Source organism: Pinus tabuliformis, chromosome 5_2, assembly GCF_031772625.1.
Source record: "Pinus tabuliformis cultivar Carrire ecotype Pingquan chromosome 5_2, CPIR1, whole genome shotgun sequence".
Taxonomy (NCBI): domain Eukaryota; kingdom Viridiplantae; phylum Streptophyta; class Pinopsida; order Pinales; family Pinaceae; genus Pinus; species Pinus tabuliformis.
This window is the reverse complement of record NC_142306.1, coordinates 724,235,719-724,250,309: the sequence shown is the minus strand read 5'-3', so window position 1 is coordinate 724,250,309 and position 14,591 is coordinate 724,235,719. Positions and strand designations below refer to the sequence as shown.

Below are 14,591 nucleotides of genomic sequence, written 5' to 3'. Positions count from 1 at the left end.
TCTTCTCATTTTCTTCTCATTTTCTTCTCATTGCTTTGCATTTTCATTCCCAATACAAAACATTTCATCTGCTGTGCATTACACTCATTCTGCTGTGAGTATATTCTCTCACATTACATAGAAGGAAACTACCTTCCATTGCCATGCAAAAATTCAAAACTGCTGTTCATTCTAATCCATGTGCTCAAAAAAATTTTCCAAAATGCTGTCTTATGTTCTATCTTCCCACTGCTGTGAGGGTCTCCATGCTTTGCATTTTTCTCTTATCTCGCTGCTGCTCTTTACATTTCAGCGCTGCCATCTTTTCTTCTTTATGCATTTCTGTGCATATTGCATAAACACAAAGCAAAAACATTGATGATTTCATCACTGCTGCATATTACCTTTTAGAGGGATTAACAAAGATTTCATTTGCAACTGCTGCGCTGCAATACATCCTCCATCAACAAATCACTGTTAATACAGTTCAGCAAACAAAAATTACAAGCTCCCCTTTAATGTATGCTTGTCTTCTTTTGGCAGACTCTTGTCAAAACAAATTTAGATCAGCTGCGTTGCTTAAGGGGCTTTCACACTGTATTTCTTTTCTTCTCCATACTTGTGTAACTTTCTTCTTTTGCATGGGTCTAGCTTGTGTAAGAGCCCATGTCAAGTTACAGTCACGTGCCATATGCCCAATGTTATGACATTTAAAACATTCAACATTTTTCATGAATGACATTTCATGATTTCTTCTAAAATTGTCTCTTGGAGGTTTTCGGAGACCACAACATTTATCTTTATGAAATGCTCTACAGTCTTTTGCCATATGACCAAAGTTTGAGCAAGCATAACAATAACCATAAAATGAACTTTGGTACCTGGGAGATGGAGGTTTTCTTGATGCACTTCTGAAGCCTTGCTGCCTTGAGATCCTTTGATGATCACCATTGCCTCTTGCCTCTTTGACATCAGCTACATTTCTTCTTGAAGCTGGTTCTCTTCTTGGAGCAGGATTCCTTCTATTGCTGCCTTCATTTTTCTCCTTGCCTTTGCTGGAACTAGGAGCATCATACCTTCTTTCTGGCTTCTTCACATCTCCTTTGCTTAAAGCATCCTCATCCTTGTTTGAGGGTTCGCCTACATACCCAAGTCCTGATTTATCAAATGGAGATCTTTGATAGCTGAGCATGTCATCCAAAGCTTGAGAGCTCTTCATCATCTTGTTCATCCCTTCAACCTTCTTCCTGAGGAGGACAATCTCTTCTTCTAATTTTTCACATTCATTATTTTTCTTTGCTAGTTGTCCCTCAATTTCTTCCTTGCTACGAGTAGCTTCAGCTGCTACTACTTTGAAGGAGATAATCTCTGTCTTCATTTTGGAGATTTCTTCATCTTTTGCTTGACTGCTCTTCATTTTCTTTTCAGCTCCTTGTGCCTGCTTCTTGGCTTCTTGTAGTTCGGACTTAAGAGAGGAGACCTCTACCTTGTACTGTCCAATCTCTTCTACAAGCTTATTCACTCTCATGTGCCTTTGTTCAAGTTGACTTGTCAAGGCATCTGCCTGCTTCTTTGCACTATTCAGCTGATTTGTCATTGATATGACTTCTTCATGCTGTTTCCTCTTGCATTGATCAAGCTCCTTCTTGAGCTTGGCAAGCTCTTCATCCCTTTCTTTTACTTGAAGCTTGATGAGGTCAAGCTTCTCATTCTCAGCTTCTATGATGGGTTCATAACTTTCTTCTTGACTCATTGTCATGGTCAGTGCTCCCTTTGCATGAAGATCATGCAGTCTGTCCCATATATCCTTTGCTGATGTGTATTTTCCTAGATTCCTCTTCACTGAATCAGGGAGACCATCCAAGATAGTCTTTGCTGCCTGTGCATCATATTCCATGGATTCTTTATCCATCTTGCTGTCATCAATCACTGACTCCCAGACTTCAATCCCTTCAAACATTAGGAAAGCCCTCATCTTTATTTCCCATACCTCAAAGTTTCCATCAAACTTTGGAACTTCAAATAGAATGTATTCTAATGGATTTCCTTCTGATTTAGTAGAGGGGGAGGACACATTTTTAACAGGCTTGGAGGCTTTCTTCTTTGACCTTGCCATTCTTAACTATACTCCAAATTACTTGACTGTGTTTTTTTTTAAAACAACTGACTGTTCCTTCAACAATAACTCAAAAACTTGAGAAATACCTGAATCCCTTTGGCTGAAACTTCACACTGCTGGAGAAGCTTTCTCTGCTGCAACAAGAATCTTTCCTTCAGCTTCCTTGACACTTTTAAAGAGCCTGAACTAGCTCTGTCACCATCAAGGAGCCTGGACTAGCTCCGATACCACTGTTGGATATTTTTTAATGGGAAAATACCAAAAACCATTCAAGCAAATACCACAGAGGCAATGCTCTGTTTCCACTGTTCCAGAATCATTTGCAGAGAACCTCTTTCAAAAAGAATAACTCAGAACAAAGTATTACACAGTCATAAAATCATTTCAATTCATTAAAACAAAACATTGATACACATTCATCCTCTTTCACTCAGAGGGATCTACCAAAAACTTGCATTCAGCAAAAACAAAAACTCTGTCTTTTCTCTCCACCTGAGAGTTCACTGTGCTGGGTTTACTGCTGTAAAACCCATTTTTACATTACTACTGTGAAAAACATTTTACACATACTGCTGTAAAATATTTTTACATTTACATCTGAGTGAAATCCTTTTTTACATTCCTGGATTTTCACATTACATAAAAACTTATGCGTTCTTTTCTTTTTGCATCTCAATGCAAATCCAATTCATTAATAAAATCTGCTCCCCTCATTTTTCATTTATGCACTGCTGTGCATTCAATACAATACCACACAAAACTTGTTGGAGCTCTGCGCAGCCACTACTCCATTACATTCTTTTCCCTTTCTCTCTCTTGCGCATACACAGCCTCAATGAGCATCACAAAAAAAAACAACTCACACAGCAACTACTCTAACGCTGCCACAATCTCTCATATTACAAAAATTAATAATGATACGCATATTACAACCCATGAGCATATATGTATTTGGCTCATCATATTAAAAACTTAATTCAATACCTTCAACTACCGTGGGTTTTCTTTAACACATATGGTCAACGTTTCTTTTAAAAACATAACACATATGATATGTGTGCCCATACCACCGTGCATATATAAAAATCATTAACGTGCCCATAACCATTTAAAACGGGCCTCACCAAAACTTACGACCAACCATTAAAGACCATTAATTCTTCCATCGCAGACAGGACGGCAGTCAACCAAGCTTTGTCCTCACTCCACGCAAAAATTCTGACTTGACGTGGACGGGCTGCAACTTCGGAGATCGACGGTGGAGAACACGCAACCAGATCGGACGGCGAAGGTTGATATCGGAAGGCAGCTTGTTGCTGAGCTTTACCTCCCGATGGGTCAAAGTTGCCTACGTGAGGCGAGAGCCACGTGCCTGCACCAAAACGCATCGGAGCAACGAATACAGAAACTGCTTTTCCGGAAAAGCGGTGCGATATGTTTCTGGGCAGTTTTGTGGTTTTGCAGGCGGTTTTGGTTGATAGCGTACGGTAGCGTTGAAATTAGATTTCAACAGATTGACCTTTGTCATCACGCCCCGCGCAACTGTTAGCAGCGGTCTGTCATCCGAGTATCTGGGGTTGCTCAACATTACTAGCAACGGGCAACAATACAATCACTTACTCGCAGTGGAGTTCGATACGGTCCAAAGTGTGGATATGGATGACCGCAACGACAACCACGTGGGGGTGAACATTAACAGCCTCATCTCAGTGCAGACCGAAACTGCCGGCTATTGGAATGGCGCGCAGAAGTTCCATAGAATCAGCCTCGAGAGCGGACGCAACATACAGGCCTGGATCGATTACAACCATTTGCAAAGCCAGATCAACGTTACCATAACGTTGGCCGGCTTGCCCAGACCGCAGACGCCGCTTATATCTCAGAAAATCGATCTGCAGAGCGTTCTGCAAGAGAAGATGTTCGTTGGCTTTTCAGCGGCTACTGGGACTTTGGCCGAGGACCATTTTATTCTCGCGTGGAGCTTTAACACGGAAGGCATGGCGCACCCCCTAGATATCTTGCGTCTCCCTTCGTTTGCTAAAATGTATTCCAAGCGTCCCAGTCGGGGATGGATAACCGGCGTTACAGTGGCCGCTCTGGTTCTCTTCTTGCTGATAGTTGCGGCTGTGTTTTTCATAAAATACAAGAACAGAGAAATAATAGAAGAATGGGAGCATGAGTTCTGGCCACATAGATTCAGTTACAAGGAGCTCGACACCGCCACAAACGGATTCTGGGATGAAAACATTTTGGGCGCGGGGGGTTTCAGCAGAGTTTACAGGGGCGTTCTCCCGGGAAGCGGCCTGGAAGTGGCGGTGAAATGTATAACGAAGGAGTTAAACGAGGGAATGAAGGGTTTCGTCGCAGAGATCTCGACGATGGGGCGCCTGCAGCATAGGAACCTGGTTCCTCTCCTCGGGTGGTGCAGGAAGCAGAAGCAGCTATTCATCGTTTATGACTACATGCCAAACCGCAGCCTCGATAAACTCCTATTCGGCAACTCGATGACCATCTTGTCATGGCCGCGGCGATACGCTATCTTGAAGGGCGTTGCGGCGGGCCTGGCATATCTACACGAAGGTTGGCAAAAGAAGGTCATCCACAGAGACATCAAGTCGAGTAACGTGCTGCTGGATTCGGAGCTGAACGGGAGGCTGGGGGACTTCGGGCTCGCCCGGCTGTATGAACACAGCGAGAACCCTGGAACAACTCAATTGGTGGGAACGGTGGGGTACATAGTGTCACGCCCCCAATCTTTTTTTTTTTAATTGGGCGGTGCACGGCACCACCGAACGCCCAATCTCCCGACCGCACGTTCATGGACTACGCCTCACACATAAACTTAACTTATTATTATTACCACGTGCATTTAAACCTCGTTAAACATGAACATAAACATTCAACATAACTCAATGCCACAATAGTAAAAATCCGCACAACCAAATTATGGGAGGGGCAACTCCCCAAGAGTTCGCCCAACCAAACTTGTATTATAACCAATTTACAAAGATTACAATCCGTGCGCCGGTCTAAAGTCTCGGCCGCACCCTTTGACAAAATTACAATGGACGTCGGGCAGACCCCCGACCGTCGTTTCTCCAAACTGTAACTCGGGCAAACGCCCGTTTACTGCTGCACTGCCGTTTGCCGCTGCACTACCGTTTGCCGCTGCACGACCGTTCACCGCTGCACGACCATTCACTGCTGCACGACTGGTTACTGCTGCACGACGCGGCCGAGTTGGTTCGCCCAACCACTAACTCGCCGGTCCGTTCAACCCTTAACCACTATGTAATGATGCGCCCGCAACCACAACCGAGTTGGCTTCACCCGAGCCCAACTCGTCGCTGGTTCGGCCTCTGCACGATAGCTCCACCCGGTTACGACAGTTCTGCTCACGGCAGACTTCACCCGAACCTCCGTTTCGCTATCCTGAATATATGACAGGCCGCCCGCCTGTTGCGTTTGACCTGCGGCCGAGTTGGCTCACCCGAGCTCACAACTCGCCGCCCGGCTATGTATTATGGTGTCCGCCTCTGCACGCCGATTTCACCTGAGGTAACTCGCCCGAGTCCTACCTCTCACCCGACCTGCGCACATCAACGTGCCACCCGAACCAAGATGCTGTCACCAAGATCCGCCTCCCTGTTTACTACGCTCGAACGTTTTCTCTGATGGCTTAAACAGTCCTCACGGTTCAAATCTGCTCGGCCTCCCTTGACAACCCAACCTGCGTTCCGCCTTAAGACTTCGCACTACAAGAGAGTGCGCATATCTATCTCTGTCTTTTGCGTGTAGTGAGAACGCTCAGACTTCTTCTTGTCCTCTTCGTCACAATGAGCTCGCCTCTTATAGTCTCCCCTTGCTCCTCTAGGGGCTTCCATAACTTTGGCCGACGCCCTTGCTTTAATTTTACGAAACCCCGAATTCTCTTGATGGGCGGGTCGGCCCTTGCTTTAAGGCAAGGCCGACCACGCCTTATAAACTTCGGTCCATTTACTTCTTAACTTTCGTGCCTTTTGTCTTGCTGCCCGCGCCCTTGTGCCGACCTCCGCCCAGCTCGCCCGTTTCTACTTCGTTAGCTCATGTCCGTTCACCCGCGTCCACCTGCCAACTCGCATTTGCTCGCCCGCGTTTATCTCGTCACTTGCGCCTTGGGCAGGGTTCACCCTTGGGTCGCCCGCCCATTTGGTGCGGGTCGCCCTCGGGTCGACCCGCCAATTCTCCAACCGGCCCGTCGTTTACCTTTGCACGTCGCGCCCAGCTCGTGCCCGTGTCAGTTCGCTCGGCGGGTGGGCGCTCCCTCGCCCAACTCGTCGTCTTACTTCTGTGTGTGCCTCCCCGGCGGGCTGGCGCGCCTTTGCCCGGCTCGCCGCCCGACCTTCACGCGTTTGTTCACCCGGTGGGCGCGCCTTCGCCCGGCTTGCCGCCCAACTGTCATGGCGCGCTTCTGCCCAGCTCGCCTTTCTGTCCGTGTGCGTTCGCCCGGCGGGTGGGCGCGCTCCTGCCCAGCTCGCCTGCCACCCGACTCCCGTGTGCGTCCGCCCGATGGGTGGGCGCGCCCTCGCCCGGCTCGCCACCCGATCATGTTATGTTTGCCTATCCGCCCGGTCACCGTGCACGGTTACCCGCCCGGTTCACCCGCGAGCCATTCCACCTCCGTGTCAACCGTCGTGCGCGCCCGGCCCAAGTTGCCAGGGCGTCACACTCTCCTCCACCCGAAGACGTTGTCGACCCGACAACTCATCCGCTGCCAAGTTTTGTTCACCACGGTGTAGGCTTCCTCCTGTAAGGTGCTCATCAACCTGCACAGAGTCCGCTTCCACTATGTCATTCTGTCTCATGCCCAGATCTATGGGAACCCTCCCCATTTCCTGCTGCACGATCTTACTCCTGCTCAATCTTCAAGTGAGGGCTCATTGCCTTGAACAGCCAACAATGAGCCCACCTCCCTTTCGTTCTTCAAGAAGATGTTCGGGGAGAGCTTGAAGGCTCTCCTTGGTTGATCAACTCGATCCATCTGTCAGGGTCCTCAATTTCCATTCTCTGGAGGTATGCTTCCCGGTCTTCCCTCTGGTTACCCGTCCTTACATACAGTTCATCATCATCATCTTCATCTTCCACTATCTCTAGTCTTCTCGAAAGCTCTGAGATGCTATCTGAAAGTGTGCGTATGACCACTGTTTGTTCCTCAAATTTTGCTTCTAATGTAGTCAACCTCTTATCCACCTTTGTCTGGTCCTCCACCTGCATGCCTCCCAATTTCCGACTAGTCTTGTCCACCCCAATGGTTGGAACACCAATGGGGACATCCTCCCTTCCGTCGTAAATGAAAAGCTTCCTCAAGTGAGGCACAACCATGGCTTCAAACTGTTTCATAAACTCCATCCCTAAGACCGCTTCATAGTCATCGATCCTCACCACGGTGAAGTCCACCTTCCCGGTCCATTCACCAAGTGTGACATCTATCTTTTCGGCCGTCCCAAGGATTGCTGTCGGGGGAGAGTTTACTGTCTTCATTTGTGCCTTGGTAGGTACAAACTTCAGCCCAAGTCTCCTTGCCGTGTCTTCACTCATGAAGTTGTGTGAAGCTCCACTATCGACCATCGTGAGAACATCGGTCCCACCTATCTTCATCTGAACATATTCCAGCTGATTTCTTTCAGGATCCCTTCTAGAGGCTACTTCCGTAGTAGCTGCTGCTCCAAGGATCTGCATCATTCCTACTGAAGCATGTTCATCCTCCTCGACAGGTTGCGCCACCGCGGCTACCTTCGGTTTAGATGGGCAATTCTTTACCGTGTGCGGCCCTTCACATAGCCAACACTTCAAAGGCTTTTTGAATTTTGCGCCATCTTCTAACTTTGGAGATTCTTCTTTCTTCTTCTCTCTTGGTTTTTCAAACTTCTTTTTCTCATTAGAAGTTTCATCAAAATGGTCCACCAGTTTGTCAACTGCTGCAAAGGCTTCTTCAAGCGTCCTGATCTTCTGCCTTTTTACTTCATTGCGGGCCCAAGGCTTCAATCCAATAATAAAGTTGAACACCTTGTCCTTCTCGGCCATGTCGGGAAGTTCTAGAGCTGCACTTGAGAACTCCCGTTGATATGTCTGCAAACTCCCGGTTTGTTTGATAAACTTGATCTTTGTCCTTGCTTCCCATGTTTCGTCTTGTGGACTGAAGTGGGTCTGCAAGGCCTTCTTCATGTCATTCCAAGAAGTGACCTCTTCAGCACTGCCATTGATGATTTGGTCCACCCTCCTGCGCCACCACATCTTGGCATCGTTTGTTAGAAACTGAGCGGCTACTTTGACTTGAGTCTCACCCTCGGGTAGACCCAACCGTTCTAGGTACTGCTCCATGTCCCATAAAAAGTTCCCGAGTGTCTTTGCACTCCTTGTCCCGTCATAGGATTCTGGTTCCTTGGCCTTTACATGAGGCACTCCTCCACCCGAGTTATGCTTCATGGCTCTTTTAATAATGGCAATTTCATCATTAGCTTGTTCGAGGCTCTTACATACCTTGTCAAGAGTTCCCTTCAAGTTAGTGATTTCTGCAAGACCCTGGTCTCTAGATTCTTCAACTTCCTTAACTCTTCCTTCCAGCTGAGTGCACATAAACTCCGTGAACTCATACTGCCTTTTGAGTTCTTCATTCTGTGCGCGGAGTTCCACCAATTCCTCCCTGAGTTTCAGAATGGCCTCTCGCTCTTTAACAAGCGAGCTTACATCTTGGCTCCAGGCAGATTCTAAGGACTCCATCCTTTAAAATACCTTATCCATGAACCCCTGCTGAGGATCCTTAGCAGGTTCCTTCATTGTGTGACTAGACCCGGCGTGAGAATCAGAAGCCATCTTCTTTCGTGACATTGTCCCGACCATCCACCGTTCTCCAAGTCACCTGTATGCAGATTCACCTTCAATTTTTCTTTTAACCAAGACAACCCTGTCTAAGTTAAAATCTCGAACCAGCTCGCTGACCGAGCTCTGATACCACCTGTCACGCCCCCAATCTTTTTTTTTCTAATTGGGCGGTGCGCGGCACCACCGAACGCCCAATCTCCCGACCGCACGTTCATGGACTACGCCTCACACATAAACTTAACTTATTATTATTACCACGTGCATTTAAACCTCGCTAAACATGAACATAAACATTCAACATAACTCAATGCCACAATAGTAAAAATCCGCACAACCAAATTATGGGAGGGGCAACTCCCCAAGAGTTCGCCAAACCAAACTTGTATTATAACCAATTTACAAAGATTACAATCCGTGCGCTGGTCTAAAGTCTTGGCCGCACCCTTTGACAAAATTACAATGGACGTCGGGCAGACCCCCGACCGTCGTTTCTCCAAACTGTAACTCGGGCAAACGCCCGTTTACTGCTGCACTACCGTTTGCCGCTGCACGACCGTTTGCCGCTGCACGACCGTTCACCGCTGCACGACCGTTCGCCGCTGCACGACCGTTCACTGCTGCACGACTGGTTACTGCTGCACGACGCGGCCGAGTTGGTTCACCCAACCACTAACTCGCCGGTCCGTTCAACCCTTAACCACTATGTGATGATGCGCCCGCAACCACAACCGAGTTGGCTTCACCCGAGCCCAACTCGTCGCTAGTTCGGCCTCTGCATAATAGCTCCACCCGGTTACGACAGTTCTGCTCACAGCAGACTTCACCCGAACCTCCACTTCGCTATTCTGAATATATAACAGGCCGCCCGCCTGTTGCGTTTGACCTGCGGCCGAGTTGGCTCACCCGAGCTCACAACTCGCCGCCCGGCTATGTATTATGGTGTCCGCTTCTGCACGCCGATTTCACCCGAGGTAACTCGCCCGAGTCCTACCTCTCACCCGACCTGCGCACATCAACGTGCCACCCGAACTAAGATGCTGTCACCAAGATCCGCCTCCCTGTTTACTACGCTCGAACGTTTGCTCTGATGGCTTAAACAGTCCTCACGGTTCAAATCTGCTCGGCCTCCCTTGACAACCCAACCTGCGTTCCGCCTTAAGACTTCGCACTACAAGAGAGTGCGCATCCCTATCTCTGTCCTTTGCGTGTAGTGAGAACGCTCAGACTTCTTCGTGTCCTCTTCGTCACAATGAGCTCGCCTCTTATAGTCTCCCCTCGATCCTCTAGGGGCTTCCATGACTTTGGCCGACGCCCTTGCTTTAATTCTACGAAACCCCGAATTTCTCTTGATGGGTGGGTCGGCCCTTGCTTTAAGGCAAGGCCGACCACACCTTATAAACTTCGGTCCATTTACTTCTTAACTTTCGTGCCTTTGTCTTGCTGCCCGCGCCCTTGTGCCGACCTCCGCCCAGCTCGCCCGTTTCTACTTCGTCAGCTCGTGTCCGTTCACCCGCGTCCACCTGCCAACTCGTATCTGCTCGCCCGCGTTTATCTCGTCACTTGCGCCTTGGGCAGGGTTCGCCCTTGGGTCGCCCGCCCGTTTGGTGCGGGTCGCCCTCGGGTCGACCCGCCGATTCTCCAACCGGCTCGTCGTTTACCTTCGCACGTCGCGCCCAGCTCGTGCCCGTGTCAGTTCGCCCGGCGGGTGGGCGCTCCCTCGCCCAACTCGTCGTCTTACTTCTGTGTGTGCCTGCCCGGCGGGCGGGCGCGCCTTTGCCCGGCTCGCCGCCCGACCTTCACGCGTTTGGTTCACCCGGTGGGCACACCTTTGCCCGGCTTGCCGCCCAACTGTCATGGCGCGCTTCTGCCCAGCTCACCTTTCTGTCCGTGTGCGTTCGCCCGGCGGGTGGGCGCGCTCCTGCCCAGCTCGCCTGCCACCCGACTTCCGTGTGCGTCCCCCCGGTGGGTGGGCGCGCCCTTGCCCGGCTCGCCACCCGATCATGTTATGTTTGTCCATCCACCCGGTCACCGTGCACGGTTACCCGCCTGGTTCACCCGCGAGCCATTCCACCTCCGTGTCAATCGTCGTGCGCGCCCGGCCCAAGTTGCCAAGGCGTCACACATAGCGTCGGAGCTCATAAAGACGGTAAAGGCCACTCCGAGCTCGGATATGTTCAGCTTTGGTGTTTTTTTGTTGGAAGTGGCGTGCGGGAGGAAAGCCGTGGACCTAAGCTTGGGCGTTGAACGGCTGTTTTTGGTGGACTGGGTGTGGGAGATGTACGGCCATGCGAGTCTTATCGAAGCGGCAGATCCGAAGCTGGGAAATGAATACGAGGAGAGCGAAATGGATAAGGTGTTGAAAGTGGGATTATGGTGCTCCAATACAGAACCGACGTTAAGGCCGGGGATACGACAGGTGTGTCAAATACTTGAAGGTGAAGCTCCTCGGCAAGGGCTAACCAGCCATATATTGTGTATTAAACGCTGGACCAGCTATGTATGTCAAACACGTCATGGGGGTGCATACATATCCATGGAACGGGACTCCGGCGACCACCTTCTGTTTCCGGTGACGAGCGCGGGACCCACCAACCGCGGCCCCCCGTCTCGAACTTGCTGTTGTCAACCTCCCCTCGTGCCAAAACGCGTTCGGAATCGGTCTATAGCGGCCTCTGCAACCCGGATTGACGCTGCACATTCCTGTTACATTCTATCGATTGAAATCTGGAACATGTTGCAGAAATTCAGCAGAAGTTGCAGCTCGAGAACATGTTGCAGGACCGGACTGAGGCTTCAAAGAGACATTCCGAAAAGATGTACCAACCAGAAATAATTTCTTTGAAATTTGAAATCTCATCTTGAAAAGGCATCTCAGAAAAGGGGCATCCTTGGAAGTACTAGAGATACGAGAACAGGAGACTGAAACTTTAATGAGTTAGCAGCTGAACATGCAGTTTTGGATGCCCAATTTTTTATTCCCCAAAGTTCAAATCTCTCTCCTGAAATTCATACTGGTCTATGTACTGCAGAAGGGAAGATTCAATATCTGTCTGCTATTATTGCAATAATAGCAGACAGATATTGAATCTTCCCTTCTGCAGTACATAGACCAGTATGAATTTCAGGAGAGAGATTTGAACTTTGGGGAATAAAAAATTGGGCATCCAAAACTGCATGTTCAGCTGCTAACTCATTAAAGTTTCAGTCTCCTGTTCTCGTATCTCTAGTACTTCCAAGGATGCCCCTTTTCTGAGATGCCTTTTCAAGATGAGATTTCAAATTTCAAAGAAATTATTTCTGGTTGGTACATCTTTTCGGAATGTCTCTTTGAAGCCTCAGTCCGGTCCTGCAACATGTTCTCGAGCTGCAACTTCTGCTGAATTTCTGCAACATGTTCCAGATTTCAATCGATAGAATGTAACAGGAATGTGCAGCGTCAATCCGGGTTGCAGAGGCCGCTATAGACCGATTTCGAACGCGTTTTGGCGCGAGGGGAGGTCGACAACAACAAGTTCGAGACGGGGGAACGCGGTTGGTGGGTCCCGCGCTCGTCACCGGAAACAGAAGGTGGTCGCCGGAGTCCCGTTCCATGGATATGTATGCGCCTCCATGACGTGTTTGACATACATAGCTGGCCCAGCATTTAATACACAATATATCGCTGGTTAGCCCTTGCCAAGCTCCTCTCCCTGACGTCCATATGGATTCGTTTAGGATTAATGGCCGTTCTGCTGGGACGTTGCCTAACCATTGCTCCTCTCCCTGATGTCCATATGGATTCGTTTAGGATTAATGGCCGTTCTGCTGGGACGTTGCCTAACCATTATACGTTTTCTGAGGAGGACAGGAGGTTGAGTATACAACAGGTGTGTCAAATACTGGAAGGTGAAGCTCCTGTCCCTGACGTCCATATGGATTCGTTTAGCATTAATAGCTGTGCTGGCACTCCTGATCCGGAGGACAGGCTTCTTCAAGAAATTCAGAGCGGAAATCGATCAAACGGATGGCTCGGTTCGACCTCTGTAGTTTAGAATTCTCAACTACAAGTCCAATTCTAGTTTAGAAGTCCAAATGAACCAAATAAGTAAACATGCAGAATTCTCAATCCTACCAAATGAAAAATGAAAAATGAATTGATGTATTATATATTATGTGTGCATGCATTTCATAATGTGCGGATTCCTAAACCGTGAACCCTTTATTAGGAGTAAAAATTCATAATTCATATTAGTATTTCCTCTTTTCCAAATCCTTTATTAGGAGTAAAAATTCATAATTCATATTAGTATTTCCTCTTTTCCAAATCCTTTATTAGGAGTAAAAATTCATAATTCATATTATTATTTCCTCTTTTCCAATTGAATTCATAATTTATATTATTATTTCCTTTTTCCAAATGCGTCTGCATGGTGGAATACAATTTTTATGTTCAATTCATATGATAAGAGCAGAATAATTTACAATTTTTATGTTCAATTCATATGATAAGAGCAGAATAATTACTGTATAATAATTATACAGTAGTTAAAAATTGTTTATATTTACTTGTTCACGTGTTAAAATGATTTATTTCATTTATAAAACGAAGACGAGAATTTTTTAAACAAAGATTTTGATAATTATATTGTTGATTAAAAAAAAAACTGTAGATTTATATACTGCAATAATAGTAATGGACATTTCAATAACAATAATGAGCGTGATCACAATCACATTATTTCGATGTTACTCGCATGATTATTTATAAAATTAACACATCTTCATGTATTTCTTAACATTTTGTTTTTAATATTAAATATAAGTTTCATTAAAAAATATTTTTCAATTTATATATGATAATTAATATATGTTTTTCAATCTATCTAAATCTTGTCAATGTCAAAACAACTAGTATTTGAAAAGGAAAAATATCATTTATTAAATAACCACTTCACAAAACAACTCTAATTAATATGTGGAAAAAGTGATTATTCATTTAATTAATTTGGTATATTGAATTTTTATATAAATTAAAATAAGGATGATGATTAACTTGATATAAAATTTGTTTTATTGAAATAAAACATGGCATTCTGAATTGCTTTTTTTGATGGCGTGACACAAAATAATGTATATTGCTGCCGATTTTGGATAGCAATGTCAAAGGATTTACAATACAAAGCACACTGGAATGATGGGCTGGGATCAAATAACAAGGCTAAGACTATGGCTCTTTGGGACATATTATGGCTTGCAAAATTCTCAATATCCCTGAGATCCATATATATGGGAATTCAAAGATTATTCTGGATCATGTAAATGGTAAGGCTCAAATCAAATAATCAGGGCTTCTTCGCTGATTAAGGATAATTGAATGTCTCTAGACTTAGCTAGAGACCTACAATCAATCATACTAGTAGAGAACACCGACGAGCTCTCAAAAAAAGGCCTGCAAGGAAACGTGGGAGAAGTGAAAATGGATATAGTTATGGAAGATAAGAGTATAGGCGTACTGGAGTTCACGTTTTCTAGATAGTTTGTGAAAATTGCTTATAATCTATTTTTTTATAACAATTTTGTTTTTTTTTTATGCTACAGGAATGGATAGTTTGTGAAAATTTCCTATAATCTATTTTTTTTATAACAATTTTGT

General features: G+C 46.6%; 1 protein-coding gene and 1 pseudogene across 1 annotated transcript; both read left to right on the top strand.

Moving 5' to 3' along the window:
- The first annotated feature begins 3,753 nt into the window (after positions 1-3,753).
- On the top strand, positions 3,754-4,866 carry LOC149161239 (L-type lectin-domain containing receptor kinase IV.2 pseudogene; annotated as a pseudogene).
- A 6,235-nt stretch (positions 4,867-11,101) lies between these two features.
- LOC149161238 (L-type lectin-domain containing receptor kinase IV.4-like) lies at positions 11,102-12,990 on the top strand. Its single transcript, XM_089434814.1, has 2 exons — positions 11,102-11,375; positions 12,826-12,990. The coding sequence occupies exons 1-2, from the start codon at positions 11,130-11,132 to the stop codon at positions 12,988-12,990; spliced, it is 411 nt and encodes a 136-aa protein (XP_089290940.1). The 5' UTR covers positions 11,102-11,129.
- The last annotated feature ends 1,601 nt before the right edge of the window (positions 12,991-14,591 follow it).

Coding starts and splice junctions, on each gene's coding strand:
- LOC149161238 (XM_089434814.1), top strand. CDS start 11,130: ATGTTCAGCTTTGGTGTTTTTTTGTTGGAAGTGGCGTGCGGGAGGAAA. Junction 11,376..12,825: donor TAAGGCCGGGGATACGACAG/GTGTGTCAAATA, acceptor AGTATACAACAG/GTGTGTCAAATACTGGAAGG.